Genomic DNA, 15947 nt, shown 5'->3' on the forward strand with positions numbered 1-15947 from the left:
GTTACAGCCATAAACTTCATTACATGAAACAGCCTAACACAAAGTAGTGGACATATGTGAATTGTAGTGAAAATGATTGTGCTTTTTTTTTTTTTTTTTGTAATAAAAAACTAAAAGCTGTGTCATGCATTGGTAGTCACCCTCGTTACCTTAATACCTCTAAGTACAAAAAGTCATCCAACTAATAAACAGACTCTTCTGTGAAGGTCTCAAAGAAGAATTAGTTCTTAAAACAATTTCCCAACCTTTGAATGTTTCATAAAGCAGTCCTTTCTCTAGAAACGGAAAAGACTGTGACAAAACTGAAAGCCTCCAAAACTGACAGGCTGGGAAATAAAAGTAACCATAAAAAGCAGCAAAGTGTCCCATGGTAAATGTCAAGGAGCTGTGAAGATGTTAAGTTAAATTTATTAGTTCTAAACTCAAGAAATCTGTCAAATATAGAAGAGTGGCAAAAAAGCCTTAAAAAAAATAAACTTCACATTTTTCTGACCAAACTATCTCTAAAAGTGAAACATGGTGCTGGCTGCGTTATGCTGCATTACTTCAACATGGACGGAGAAGCTGGTCAGAATCGATGGAAAGATGGATGAGGCAATACTGGAGTGGAGCTTCAAATTACAGCAGGTCAACAAAGCGAAATGTACAACCAAAGCTAAAATGGAAAGGTTTCGTTCTAAAATTATTCATTTTAGAATGGCCTAGTTCTAAATATAATTCAAAGTTTTGGCAAAGCCTAAAAATTGATCTTTGCAGATACATCAAATCTGACTGACCTTGATCCATTTTGGAAATAAAGGGCTGAACATTTCTAGATGTGCAAAGCTGGTCTCAAAAAACCTGACAGCTGCAATCGTGGCAAAACGTGATTATTGTCTTGCGGGAGAAACAAATGCCCGCCACACTTTCCAGACAGAGTTTTAATTATTAAACAAACAACTGGACAAAAAACGTGCCTTTTTCATTCCACTTCACTATCCTGTGCTACGCATGTGGCCATAACGTGACAAAAGGTGATGCACTGTAAGCCAATGAATCCTTGCATAAACATGCAATCGGGACGCTCTCATCTGTTCAGCGGCGGCTGGACGTCCCTGAGAAAGACGGAGGCACCGAAGCGACCAGGAGAAACTCGCGCTCGTCACGTGTTGTTTTCTTCCCCGAGTCCATCGCCGCACATCCTCAGACGGCGAATCACGGCATCCCGCGCCGTGTGAGCGCGCTCCGAGTCCGGCGGTGCCTGGGATTGGGTGGAGGGAGGGAGTGGTGGCGGAGGAAGGAGTCACGGGATTGGTAGAGTTCAGCGCCAAACTTGTTGACTCATAACTGAGCTGCTCCTCTCCGTCCATCTCGACTCGGAGCTGTCCGGGGCCAGTGGTGCTGAAACTGTCAAGCTTTCCGACGCCGCCTCCAGGGCTGATAGCGCATTCCTCTGATTCCAGGTTCAAGCATTTCCCAAAGTTACGCTCATTTATTTATTTATTTATTTTGTATCCCCTTTTTGCGTGAAGACTCAAGGCGTCTGATTTGAACGCCGATTTGGAAGAAATCTCCCCACAACCCCGGCGCTCTCTCCAGGAGCGCACCGAGTCCCGTAACGTCAGCCGCTCAAACCGAGGACTCTCCGGACCGCAGCCATGGCTTTCATGGTGAAACACGTGGTGGGAGGGCAGCTGAAGAACCTGACTGGCGGCCTCACGGAGGAGAAATCCGAGGGAGAGAAATCAGACGCCGCCGCGCAGGGAATGACTCAAGAGGAATTTGAACAATATCAGCAACAGTTAGAGGAGGAAAAGTAAGCGCTGACTGAAATATGTTGTGTGGAATAGCAATGAACAGGGAGTTGTTCTTGTTGTTTTTTTCTTTACAAAATATGTTAAATATTGTGGCTTATGTGATTCTATGGGTAAAAAAGCGAGGAGCGCTCTGTCCGCGGCGTGCTTTTTTACGCATCAGTGCAATAATAGGAGCGCTCCTCACACAGCTGCTCCTCTCGCCCGGAGGAGCTCTCCATCTCTATGCTCGGGCAAAATAGAAGAAAAAAAAAAAGAACTCACGTTTACATTTATTTATTTATTTATTTATTTATTTATTTATTTATTTATTTATTTATTTCGCTGAATACCTTTACTGTGCCGGGGGCGAAAGATGTTCCTGATTATTGTGCGATAGGATGGATGAAAAATCAGGTGGAACCAAATTTGCATAACTTACTCTAATTAATTCAGAGGCGACTTTCGTCATTTCTGTGTGAATCTTTGCTCTAATAACGTTTTAGTGTCTGTAGTTTTTCCACAAAACTAAAGCCACCGACGAAGTCATGAAATGTAAAAATGCAAGAATTAAATATGACAAGCAGGTCGTCAAAGTTGCCCCAGCCTTTAGAGCTGGACTCTACAAAGCCCCGTTAGATGGTCCGTGATGGTCAGTTCATGATGCTGCATGTTAGGACAGAGAAAATGTCCCCGTTTCCTCTGCTGATTCTGGCTTCCTATGACCATCAGCTAACACCTCCCTTCTAACACTTTCGTCAAAACTGTCTTTTGGGACCATGTGCAGACATTTTAAGAGTGAGTGGGAGGTGAAGCCATTAACACTCAGCAGAGCCCACTGAGCTCCACAGGAGGGATGCCTGACACTCTTCCATCATGACGTGACCTTCGGTGGGGAAGAATTACTAGTCAGAAGGTGCTAAGCATGAACGTAGATCAGGAGGAGAAGCTCCTCCTGCTTAGATAGAAACAGAGTGAGACTTTCGAGGTGAAGTGTGAGCTGCTCACACTGCCATGATGACACATACATACAGGCATTTCATCACCCTGAGCCACCAGGACACAGCAGTGACACCCTGGGTCAACTGATGCCCTTGAGAGACAGAAGACACGGAAGCTGCACATTGGTGTGCGCTGGCATGGCCTTTCTACGTTTGGCATGTTAATCTGAAGTGATCTCCGGATCACACGAAGAAGTGAAAGGCTCCATCTCAACGAGAAGAGGACCTTTCCTTTGACACAATGAGTGCGAGCATGTCCCTCCTAGTGTTTCTTTGAATTTTGATGCTGCTGCTGATTTCATCCAAGTGTTCATATTTTAGCCCTATTCGATGGATTATGTTGTCCTAAGGACACACTCGGATTTCTGCTCTTGCACAAAGTGTCCTCATTTCTTTGTTGTTCTCACTAGACGTTTGACCTCTGGCTGTTCAAGCAAGTTTGATTCAGACTGTGTTGCCCGGCTGGCTCGCAATGTCTGTGGCTGGCAGCACATTTACGAATTAACATTCTAGCAGTTGGAAGTGGAGAAAACACTTCCTGCCTGCCCCCTGCTGGAGGCAGCACAAACTGAGGAGACCAGAAGGCTGAATCCCAACTAAGGTTGAGAAGGAGGAGGATTGAGGGCTTGTTAAGAGCTTCCAAGCTTTAAAAAAAGAAATATGTATAATGGAGAGGCTTTTTATTTATTTCTCATTTCCTGAAATTATCATTTTCCTTGCCCTACTCGTGTGGTATTTAGTGGCTAAAATATCTCACTGCTAAATGAGAAATAAATAAATATACTGTATGGAATCCAGTTTTCCCAAATAGATGACTCAACATATACTGAACTTCTAAACTGTATAACTGATTGCAAGTGTACACTTTGTTATCCACAAGTATAATATATTAGATTATGTAAATATCCAACACAACTTTTCCTTTTTCGGCTTGCTGGTAAGAGCTGAAACTGAACAAATACACTGTTGTGCATAAAACTACATCTTATAACATTTTTGTTGACATATTTTAAAATTTTTCAAATTAGACATGAACATTGAAAATGCAACTGTAAAGGTTTTTAATTCTGCATTTACTACCCCCTTGTTTCCTAATGTGTGCCTCAAAACTCTGATTCTGGACGTTTGGAGCATTTTACTGTAAAGATAGACCAGAAAGAGCAGAAAATTAAACAAAATACCAAGATGATAAATTAAGGATGGTAATTTTCTTAACACATTTTAACAACATTTCCTGCTCTTTTAAATCATTTCAAATTGCTGCAAAACTAGTTAGTCTGCAGCTTGAATCTTGTGGGAGTTTGGTATTGTTCACAAAAAGAGGTAGTCTTGTCAGTAGAAAATATTAATAAACGTCTAAAAACTATTTGTAATTGATCATCTTTAAGACAGATATTTATTCATGCCAATATGTGAAAAGCAAGAAAAAAATTGCATCAGTTTTCTTCTAGCCTGTATGAATTAAGCTATAGACGTCAGATGCTCAGTGAAGGTCTGAATTCAGGCTATCATACCACACACACATATCACAACACTTGAAATTTATTTACATCACAACAATGACTAAAATACATTAAGCTTAATATACATTAATGTCTACCATGTACTCTGCTACTTACAAATCATAAAATATCCAGTGATCACCTCAGTGAATGAGAGGAGGTTGAAAACACTAAATTATTTCCTGAAGTGGTTGACGATGGCATATGGTCAGTCTGATTCTGTAACAAGTCGGTTGCTGTGTGTAGCACATAGAAATGAGTTACAAATGGAGGATCTGGCGGAGCACATGTTGCATGTGCTCTCGATCTATTGGTGTTTCATCACACTGGTAAAGAGGACAAAGGATTTCGGAGGAGTGGGATTTGCAAATATCTGCAGAATTCTATTCCTGGATCACGAGAAACGGGTGTTCCAAGATAACAAAGGGGGATTCGTTGAAAGGTCGTAACTTGTCGCAGACTGTCCAGACCAAGTTAAGCTTTAGGTTAACTTTGGGTGCATTAGCAAGTAGATGGAGCTGAAGAGGAAATATATTACATCCTGTGGCAGGTGTGGAAAAGGGTGAAGACATCTCCATTTTGTTAGTCCACGACAATGACACTGCTGCTCCACATTACCCTCCATGACCCAGCCTGGTAAAAACAAGCCCCTTTCTTCTATGCTTTGCTGAACCTATTGAGAAACGATTGCTTGCTGGAGGTCTGGACTCTGTTGAAATTTTGAATTTTACCCAATCACTAGCATTTGACCTTGACGTACGGACTAAATGGCTTTGTTCTCTTCCGCCACTACCATTGCTGAAACTACAGGCAGACTACAATTCAGGAACACACAGCAGAAAATCGAAGTTATCGCTTACAATTTCTATTTCTGTTCGCTGGTTGGCCTGGCTGAAATTCTACCAGAGAAATGCAGCTCCACAGAAGAAATCCCATCATGTAGGAAGGCAATGATCAGGCTATCCATGACCCAGACCAAGTTGGAAACTTGAAACTGTTTTTTTTCATGTTCAGATTAATTGATAGAGGCTTAATATGAAGAAGATATTGGCATGTTGGATTCAGATTTTCAAGAAGCCTAATAATTACTAGGAGGTGACCTTTCTTTGCCATGTTTGGTTCAAAGTAGAGCTTTTCTCAAGCTTTTACTCCCTACAGAACATTCTGCCTGAAGGCTGTAATTTCCTTCCTGTCTTGCAGACAAGAACGAGAAGCTCATTTTGCCCAGAAGAAAGCAGAGAGGGCTACAGTCAGAACCCATTTTCGGGAAAAGTACAGACTACCGAAGGTAACTTAAAAATGCATGTACCTCAGCTTCTCAGACAAATGCGCAAAACTAACATTGGCGTGTTTTCTCTCCACGTGTTCCTCCACTTCAGAACGAGCTCGACGAGACCCAGATCCAGCAGGCAGGGGACGACGTGGTGCTGCCCACAGAGCTGGCCAAGATGATCGCCGAGGACAACCAGGAGGAGGCGCACAAGCAGTCCGTGCTGGGCCAGCTGTCCAACATCCAGAACGTGGACATCGATCAGCTGAAGGACAAAGCCCAGGCCACGCTTGAAGACCTCAAGAAGCAGACGGAAAACTGCAATCTCATGTGAAGTGGGCCTGAGCTGCTCCAGAAAACAGAGTTTCACTTGTGGAGAAATTTATCAGAGGCAGAGCTTCTCCGGGTGTAGACATTTTCTCATTGCTTTGGTTGAATGTCAGTTAGCAGAGTTGCATAATTATAGTTATATGGGGATCAAAATCAAACTGGAGCCTATGAGATCTTTGGCTCACCTTCTAACCAGTTAAAACCATTTTGAGTCTTAATCATCCTGAATGTTGTTCATGTTTTTACGGAAAAAAAAAAAAAAAAGTCAGAAAATGAGCCAATTTGCACTCTGATAAAACTGAAACCAGTGAGATCATTTCTGCAGGTTCGAGCAAGTTCTCCTCTTGGTAAATTTGTACAGTGCACCAGATCCTTCATTCCCTGTATTCCCATTCTCCTTCGCTCTCTGTACCGGGCCAGTGACAACACCATGCAGTTCTGCAGCAGAGGTCGTAGCAGTGTGTATGTGTGTGTTTTTTCCTCCCCTTTTGTCTCCAAAACTCAGCAGAGGAGTTTCATTGCCTAAGGCGTGCATCTCCAATAAAGTCAGGACCGCTGGGGTCAGCTGCTCGGTTGGAACAACAACACACATGCACAAGCTGAACACTCAGGGCCGGCCTAAGTTAGAACTGGGCTCCAAAACAAAATTTGATTTAGAAGACCTTCCCCCACCAGAGTTTCTACAACCACTTTTAGTGTGCATTGCTTTGTCATTCTTTTTTATTAAACAGTGGTTGATAAAAAGTGTTTCAGAAGGTGAAAACAGCCGCAGACCCTGGATATTGGGTACTTTTTCTGACTTACTCATACGCTTTCGCAGCATTGCAGAGTTAGGCAGAACGGGTGAGTCTGACCGGTCCTGCTCACAAGTTACAAAAAAGTTGTCAGTCATTTTCAAGCATATTCTTCAGCCGTTGTGTATCAGTTTTGTTTCTGGGTGTAGTTAAGTATTTTGTCAAACTATGACAATTATTAGCCATAGTAATGCTCAAGCGGTTCTTATCGACTTTCTCTTGAGAAAGACGAGCGATTCTGAGCTCCGACTTAAACTCTTGAGTCGTCTCCTGTTGGGATTAACATTAGCTTACAGAATGACACAAACATTTATAAGTACATCAAAGAAATATTCTTACAATTATCAGGTATCAAAGCAGGTACGAGATGTCCCTAAAACGGCATTGAAATACCTCATAGTTGGTCTTGTGGCGAGAAGCTTCATCTTGAATGCAAAAGAGTCGGGTACAAAATCAGACTACAAAAGTGTGAGATGGTAAGTTAGCCAAATGACCAGCATTCTGGTCAGAATTAGAGGACTCTTTGAGGACCCTGCTGGCCTGGGGGCCCTAAACAGCCTTGAGCCGGCTCTGCACACCAGCTCATGTTAATTACACAAACAGAATCGGACAATTTAATGGGCGACAACTGTCTGGAACAACCAAAAGGTTAATCTTCCGTGACATTTGTTTTTGCTGTTGTTTTTGCAGCATTTCTTGTGAGCCTCGTTGGTCAGGGCTGAAGCTCCAAGATAAATGAATCGCTTTCAGAGCGGTTAATTTATTAAATCATTTTTCTCTTTATTTCTTTTGGTTTTGCTAAAACCTACAAATCATTACTCACTTGTTTAGGTGTGAAGACTTGCAGTGATGAATGCTTTTACATGAACATGTAACTGTCTGCAAAGTTAATCGGCTTCCATGCAATACCATTTCTGTCCACTATATATATATATATATATATACATATATATAAATTGTGTGTGAATCTGTTTATATGCTGCTTTCTGATGGCTGCTCAGATTGGTAGAAAGGAAATGCTTTCAGTCGTATGCCAAAGCCTTTGTTGATAACACTCCGACCAACGCAGAGGAAATGGCACAGATACATCAGATTGTTTGCCTCTGGTGTGTGCATAAATCCAGCTGAGTCTACATGCAGATATTTATGTTCTATGTAGAATTCTGTGCTGTTTGGCTCCAGCAGGTTGACTCTCACCATTTCCAGCAACGCGTTGAGTCTTGTGGTGTCGTCATCCGTCCCACGATCCTCGCCTCGTCCTCCACCTCATCTGCCATCTCAGTATTCGCGTTTTCGTGCTGGTGGATGTTGTGTTGTTAAAGCCAGTGTGATGTGCTAAACGGCGTCTTTGTGAAAGGAAAAAAAAAATAACGAATCCGTTCCTGTAGCTGGGGAGTGCTTGTAACATAACAGTCAGTCAAGTCAGTGTGGGGTTCAAGTGGCGTCCTGCCTGTGATGTAAGGAGGGGATTCAGTGTTGCATTAATGTAAAATACATTTTATTTTACGTGTCCAAATTTTAGACTTTTGTTCTAATTTCTGTATGGCAGGATTTTCGTCTTTTATGTAGCGGAAGCTTACTGTTCTGTGATTTCTCAAAATTAAACGGAAATGTTCTTTCGTTACGTGCCACGCTGCTACTGAGTGAAGGCTGAGGCAATACGTTTTGAGTGCAACGGTTAATTTCTTGTCATAGAGGATATTATATTCGTAACATATAAATAACACAGGAGGAAAGTTGCAATAACTTATTTTTAAACAAAGCTACTAGAATCTGCCATTAAAGATCAGAACATGGTATCAATAGTTGGAAGCCAAGCCATAAAGTACAAACTATTTGTTTTATATAGGTGTGAAACTTGAAATCAATAACTCAATAATCCTAATACACAAGTGTAAACTCTGTGCTGTTATCCTGTGAATCTGATTTTTAAGGAAAAGGCTGCAATGGCAGTCTCTTCTTGATCTTTGGCTGTTTCACTGTATGTCTGTAACTGTGCGAGTTCTTCCGTGATGTTCCTTTTTGAGTTTTAACTGCAATAAACACATTTTTATGACGCTGTGGTTCATTTCGCTTTTGTCTCAACATTTTTGGTAAAACTGCAGCAGCCTGAACACTAGAGGGAGACAAAAATACACCGAGGAACGCACAGCGATGGCATGCAAGGTGGGGGTTTCTACTCCCATTCAGCATTGGATGGTAAGAATTCACAACATGGTAAATGTCCTGTGAAATAGAATTTAATGTGGGTGGAATGTTAAATTAATTTTAGTTTATGCAACAAATTCCTTTATATAGAAACTATGGAGTCTACAGCAAATCCAACAACATTTATTCACTTCAAATGCAAAACACCCAATTTGATCCAAATAAAGTGCAGTTCTAGACAATTAAAGTGTATATTTATTAGCAAGTTGTTCTGAAATGAAGGAAATTAACCACATTTTTATGAAAAAAACTGTTTTCATGAAAATAAAAAAACAGAGAGATCTATGAATTTTTTTATCAAATTCATGAGTCCCTGGTCATCATGCCTCTGTGCAGAAAGATAAATATTTGCAGTCCTAGTCAAAAGTACTAGAACATAATTCCCTGTTATTTAGTTTCTTTGTTCATCATTTACCATTTGCAAAAGCTTTCACAGCCATTTAACTTTGTCACTTTTTGCCACATTGCAACCACAAACTCCAGTGTATTCTATTGGGATTGTGTGTAATATTCCCATATTCCCCCACAAAACTGACGCTGTTTGTTCTCTAATGCTTAGCAATCTACTGAGGGATTTAACAGAACAGTTGTACTTAGATTAAATTACACATAATTATACTCTGTTTACTGATTACTTCTGAAGTGCATGTTTAAACGTGCAAATTATTTATTCATGTGTTTGTCTAAAAGAAGTTATTGGAGCCTTGGGTAAATTTCATCCTGGGCATCCAACTGTTCTGGGCAGCCCCTGCAAAAACTGGCACAAGCTACTTGAGGGGGTAGACATGGAGCAACTTGACCCCCCCCCCCTAAAAAAAGAAGTTAGTTACCATTTCAATGGCAGGAAAGCCTGAGTTATTGCTGGTTTTCAAGTGTGGTGTGAAAAGGAATAGCTGTAAAATATATTGATGCCGAACCCCTCCCTATTGATAGGCTGCAGTGCGTGAACAATCTTCACCCTGGAAAGACACTGGGCCACTGCATGGCCAATCTGACACAATTAGGGTGAAACGGGCCAGAAAATAGCATTCTCCCCTATTCTCCTCTCTCAACCGGGGCTTAAAACTGAGCAGAATGACAGAAAGGGAGGGGTACGGTGACAATTAGCGAGGAGCTGTAAGAGAAAGCAGCCATTCCTGGTCTGGTGAAAGCTGGAGCAGAAAAGTTGCAGATGTGACCTTTCTGTAATGGAATGCATTTTGCAAGCTCCGCTCCTGGCTGCTGCTTTAACTTGTGTTTTGCGAGAGGAAGCCAAGGGGGGAAGACCACACAGATCCGTGGTTTCGTGCAAGCAAAATTATAACCAGTTTTCATCCAGCCTGTCTCTTCCTACAGTGCCTGGTAAAAATCTGCATAGCCCTCGAACCTTTTCACAATTTGTAACATGCCAGCCCAGAGCTGGGTTCACAAATGCAGCTCAGCCTTTGCTGGATTAATCATTTGAAGAACCACATTTAGCAGCAGCTATACAGCTGCCATGTTTACAGCTATGGTGTCTGAACTGGATTTAGGTCTGGGCTTTGACTGAGCCATTCTAACAAAGGAGTGTACTTTCAGCTAAACCATTTCAAGATTCAAGATTATGTTATTGATCCCCACAAGGAAATTATTTTGTCCAAATAGCACAAAATAATAAAAAAAATGTCAATAGAGTTAAGAAAATAGAAGATAATCAAAGTTTACTCACACGTTGGTTTACAAGTTGAACCAACGCCCCAGATGTTTGTTTTTTTTTGTTGTTTTTTTTGGACCCTGCTGCCCTATATTTAGCTCCATCTATCTTCCCATCCACTATGATGAGCTTTCATGTCCCAGATGAAGAAAAGCATCCCTACAGCATGATGCTGCCACCACCAAGTGACCATGTTCAATGCTAATTTCCCTTATTTTTGTCATGTGTGGTGGTTGAGAGGTGGTGAGGAGAGACGCAGAGACCCAGGTTGTAGAAGAAAATGATGAATTTAATGAAGATGCTCAAAAACAGTCCAGATCAGGCGGCACGGCAGAAAGATTAGCACAGCAATCAACGGGGAAGACGCAGAAACAGCAGAGACTCAGGACAGAAACTGAACACAGAAAAACCTTAAAATAAATACACAGAAACACGGATCATGACATTTTTCTTCTACATGTGCGCTCTCTTCCCTATGGCATGTGGCTACATACTAAAAATGTATTTATTTATTTATTAAAATGTTTATATTCTCCAGAATAACACTGGCTTCTTTGCTTCATGTCTGACCTGTCAGTCTGGGTGGACCACCATCACTCAGTAGGTTTGCAGTTGATCCATATGCTTTTCCCTGGTTCTGAATTAAAGTGTCGTCCTTGAGATGTTCAAAGTTTAGAATCTCAACCTGCTCTCTGCTTGTTGTTCACAAATGTTCTCTAACAAACAACCTTCACGGAACAGCCGTGGTGATACAATGGTTGCAAGTGGATTTCATTCACCAATTAAGCGACTTTTGAAGGCAGCTGGTTGCACTGGGTTTTTTAATGAGGTGCAAAATTAAAGGTAAACACAAACGCCACAAACCTGACACTTTTCTCTCTCTCTCTCTCTCTCTCTCTTTCCCTTTGCGATAAATAAATAAAACGTAGCCTATATTAATTTCCTTCTTACTCCACAAATACGCACTACTTTGTGTTGGTCTATCTATCACATGAAATCCAAGTAAACCACACTGAAGTGTGGGCTTGAATTTGACATGTCAGACAATATGATTACTTTACCAGTGCGCTGCAGTTTCTCGGATTTGTGGAGCTGGAAGCGGGTTTCCAATCTGCGACCAATCATTGGCCAGGATAGTAAATGAAAGAAGAGAAAAGGAGGGGAGCCAGAGGGAAAAGAGGGGAGAGGGGGGGGGGGACTTTTTCCTTTCTTTTTTTCGACAGAGGGAGGGGTGTTGTGGAGAAATGCTCGGCGGACCGTGAAGCGTTACAGCCAGAAGCAGGACAAAGACGCGAGTACCGGGGCAGCATGACAGAACTATGTCTTCAAAAACTACTCTGGGAAGCGTGGATGGATGCTAAAAGTTATACTTTTTGAGTGAAGCGAACCGAGGAGTTGTGAGAAACATTAGTACTAAGAGCGGAACTCTTGTTGACTTTGGATAGCTCTCAGACTGCAGTCCGGAGGATCCTGGTTTGGAAAGCGCACACTTCCAGAGATGACTGTTTCTGCGCTCTTTCTCTACTTCGCAGCCGCTCCTGGTTGTTTCTGCTGTTACGAAGCCCGGCAACAGGAAGCGAGACCAACACGGGTGCAGGTTTGTGGAACATTTGCACAAACACCTCGTTGGTAACAAAAACTCCGTCGGACCTTCGCTTGCTTGACTTGTTCCGATCCTGATGTGCTCGTCACACGCCTCAAACTTCAGCCAAGCATGAGATGTCAGTGCAGCTCGCTGGCGCTTCTCCTGTGGCTGCTGGTGGCTTTGGACGCCCAGCTAGTTTGCTGGCAGGCGATCCTGAAGTGCCACAACGAGCCCGAGTGTGAGCTCGCCTACAACCAGTACTTGGCGGCATGCGAGGGGAACATCCATGGGACGAGGAGCCAGTGCCCGAGCCACTGCATCCAGGCGCTAATCCGGCTCAACAACACCCGCAGCGGGCCGGATCTGGAGACCTGCGACTGCGCGCAGGACCCGAGCTGCCTCGGCGCGAAGCGGGCCATCGAGCCGTGCCTTCCCCGCAGACACCCCAGCGATGCAGGGGGCATCGGCTGCATGGAGGCCCGCCAGCGGTGTGAGGAGGACAGCAGCTGCCACGCCTCTCTCACGGCCTACCTGTCGTACTGCGGGCAGCTGTTCAACGGCAGGCGGTGCTCCTCCAGGTGCAAGGCCACCATCCAGCAGATGCTGTTCATCCCGAACGGCATGCTGCTGAACCGCTGCGTTTGTGACGGCGTGGAGAGACCTTTCTGCGAGGTAGTCAAGGAGAACATGAGCAAACTTTGCTCCATCGGGGACCACAGCGCTGCTTCCGACCAGCCTGAAGTTGAGGAGATCTACGACGATGAGGATGACGATCGAAAAGTTGACAGAGATGAGGGTTACACTGACAGCTCCTCTGCGTGCCAGAGGTTACCCAGCTTCCTGATGTTTGTCTTTCTATGGATATTATTCTGAGGAGATGGATTGCCGACTGGAATGTTTGGATTTATCAATCAAAGGGAGACCCTTTTTCTTTGAGAGCGCAAACCCCACGATGAAGGTTACGGCTGGGCCTCTCTGACACAGAGCGCAGAAAGTGTTGTCAAAAATACCTTAACTGTTTTTCCTTTTACGTGAAAGGAAATGACCTGAAGCAGACTTTTGTTGGGAACATTTTGAGTGCCTTTAAACAGCTCTTGTTTATTTGGTTAGCTTTCATTGCTTCTTAAAGTGTGGCTTTATTAAGACTTTAGGCAAACACTGGAGCCGTTCAGCCTCTGTTTGCTCTCCTCTCCATTGCAGAGGCCTTAGCATTGTTGCAGTAACCACACTTCAAATATTTGTGGGAACCCGGACAGGCGAGGGTGTGGGTCTGACTACTTAAATTAACTGAAGTGCTTCTCTAGCACTCCTGCTTGTCCCCCTCCCCCATCCAGAGATTGTTTTATTGAACTCTTCCTGACTTCTCCCCAACCCTCTCTTCCTCCTCTCTGCAGCCTGGACCCCCTAAAAGCTTTTAAAAGCTCCCTGACTTTATTATTGCTTTCACACGGCCACAACACTTTGAGAGAATCTGTCAGCTGCCAAAAATGGGTGAACATAAAATGTCTGCATTTTGTTCAGCTTTTGCTGAAGTCATCAAAAAGCAGAACTTTTCTCTTAACCCAATTTGTAGTTTAAAACACGAGGAAATGTCTTCATTTATTGAAAAACACGAAGTAGGGGAGTAAAATCATTATCTAAGTACACACTTCACAATTATAATAAAAAGTTATGCAGACATAAAATAAAATAAAAAAAATGAGGAAATGAGGCATCCTGGAGAGTTAAATGTGTGTTTCTGTCTTATTTAAGGATATCTTAATTGATTTTTATTTTTTTGTCACCAGTTTCTTTTGTAAATGTCTGTAAACAGGCAAAGCTCAAAATAGCACAAGAGATTGTTACTTGCACAAATTCACAGTGAGGTTTATTGCTTTCAAACACATGCCTTGAATGCTTTTACAGTGCTAGTTTTAGGCTGCGTGAATTAGCCACGCACCACATCTAAACCGAGGTGCTAATGTGACCCATTTAAACGTCTGCACCGATAGAAAACGTGATTCAAACCAGCGTTTGTTTGTTTTTTCACTCTCATCCCATCTCTTCCTCGTCGTTGAGCTGTTTAGTCATGGAGGGAAAGTTGCAGTGATGCTGCCGTCTTTGCCACTTGAAATTAAATCTTGAGCTATGTTTTGTGTTAAATTATAAATCTAGAATATGAAGAGCGTGTATCTATTTTGCAATTGTGTGCAGTAAAAAAAAAAAAAAAAAAAGGTTTAACCTACATCCGATTAGGATAAACATACAAATGTAGATCAGATTCAGTCTGAAGAAGCCAGAGAGTTTTGCATTGTTTCTAGAAAAGTAGCAATAATATGAATTCAGAGAAAGCTCTTCCCCATGGAGGTTTTATAATAAAATATGTGTGACCTAAACAAGTGTCATGTTGTGTTTTGACAAAGGAGTGAATCAGTATATGGAGTTTTAAAGACAATATGTCTGGGTTATTTGTTTGCCATACATTTCGTCAAAACCTGAGGAGAATTTTTAATCTGTATGTGTGCAAAGCCTGTAGTGATACCACAGAGATTTGGAGCTGTGATTGGAGCAAAAGGTAGTTCTACAAAGTTTTGACTCAGTGGGGCTAAGCACATCTGCACCCCCACTCTTCATTTTTTCATGTATTATTTCCCTTTTCACTTCGCAATTATGACTTGCTTTGTTTTGCTTTATCGCGTTAAATCACAGTAAATAACGTAGAGGTTTGTTGTAACGTGAGAAAATGTAAAACGTTCAAAAGGTGCAACCACTTTTCCTGCGCATGGTGAAAGGTTTACTTAATCTGTCAGATAAAGCAACTGAACAAAATATTCAGTCATCCATCCATCATGCGCATTCATTTGATTTATTTTGTAGCAAACAAAACAAGTCAAATATATGGCACCAGATTATTATTTTAGTTTAATAGTTGGACTTACAACTAACAGATCATCTGGTTAGCAATTTTTTCTTTTTTTTTTTTACATTTTCAGTAACATTCTAGATATTCAAATTGTTTTCTAGTCATGTCATTGAGTTGATCTGATTTCTCTGAGAAAACGGTTTGATTGCCCAGATATTATTGTCCGGGGAAAAAAATCAGTTCATCAGCAAAATCGTGCACTTTCAATCATTGTAGCACAATGGCTTTTTTTTTTTTCATCACTGCCTCTCTTTAGCCCACTAGAATGTTGTTTTGTTCTTTTTAGAAACAAAACAGTTGTTTCTAAAAAGGTATAGTCTACAGAAAGACTTAATGGCAGAAAGATCTAGTCTGACCTTCCTGCCATTAATTACTGCAATTCAACTTTTAAAGTTTCTGTCATATCTGTGACTTTATATTCAAAGTAAAACAGCTGATGTCTTCCAGGTAATTGATTTTATACTTTTTTGCAAGGGTATGTCCTCATGCTCTCATTGACATCATGAAATACAACAAATGACCACCAAATATAAGAATGTATTGTCAAACTGTCTTTCCTGTTTCAGCATTACACTGTCTCACTAAGCCCTGTATGTGGCTGTTTTCCCTGCTGATTCTTAAGGGATTAGGTCAGTGTAATTGAAACCTAGTGAGGAATTTTAAGTGTCTAGTCATTGCTCAATCCACTTTTACTGGAAACAAATGGCAGTTCAGGAGTCTATGTTAAGGCTTCAGTTAAAATGATACCATCAGCCCTGTAAGAAAAACTGTTAAAAGCTTTACTTGGCATTTTAGACGTCGACAACATGACCCACTTTAAAAGCGAGTTGCCATTTGGAGCTTCTAAGATATCTACAAGTCATTGACAAACTATAAAAGAGCCATAAGGTGTTGCTGCTTAGTGTGAGCAA

At 41.9% G+C, this 15947-nt stretch overlaps 2 protein-coding genes across 2 annotated transcripts; both read left to right on the forward strand.

Annotated features, from left to right (window-relative positions):
• The first annotated feature begins 1101 nt into the window (after positions 1–1101).
• Positions 1102–6139, forward strand: cplx3b (complexin 3b). Its single transcript, XM_015053705.1, has 3 exons — positions 1102–1795; positions 5476–5563; positions 5655–6139. The coding sequence occupies exons 1-3, from the start codon at positions 1638–1640 to the stop codon at positions 5877–5879; spliced, it is 471 nt and encodes a 156-aa protein (XP_014909191.1). The 5' UTR covers positions 1102–1637; the 3' UTR covers positions 5880–6139.
• Positions 6140–11751: 5612 nt separating this feature from the next.
• On the forward strand, positions 11752–14505 carry LOC106960571 (growth arrest-specific protein 1). The gene has a single exon (XM_015053717.1). The coding sequence runs from the start codon at positions 12264–12266 to the stop codon at positions 13005–13007; it is 744 nt and encodes a 247-aa protein (XP_014909203.1). The 5' UTR covers positions 11752–12263; the 3' UTR covers positions 13008–14505.
• Positions 14506–15947: the final 1442 nt, after the last annotated feature.

The sequence above is a fragment of the Poecilia latipinna genome, unplaced genomic scaffold (assembly GCF_001443285.1).
Source record: "Poecilia latipinna isolate Pla-1442-1.1 unplaced genomic scaffold, P_latipinna-1.0 Scaffold1197, whole genome shotgun sequence".
In the NCBI taxonomy this organism is placed as follows: domain Eukaryota; kingdom Metazoa; phylum Chordata; class Actinopteri; order Cyprinodontiformes; family Poeciliidae; genus Poecilia; species Poecilia latipinna.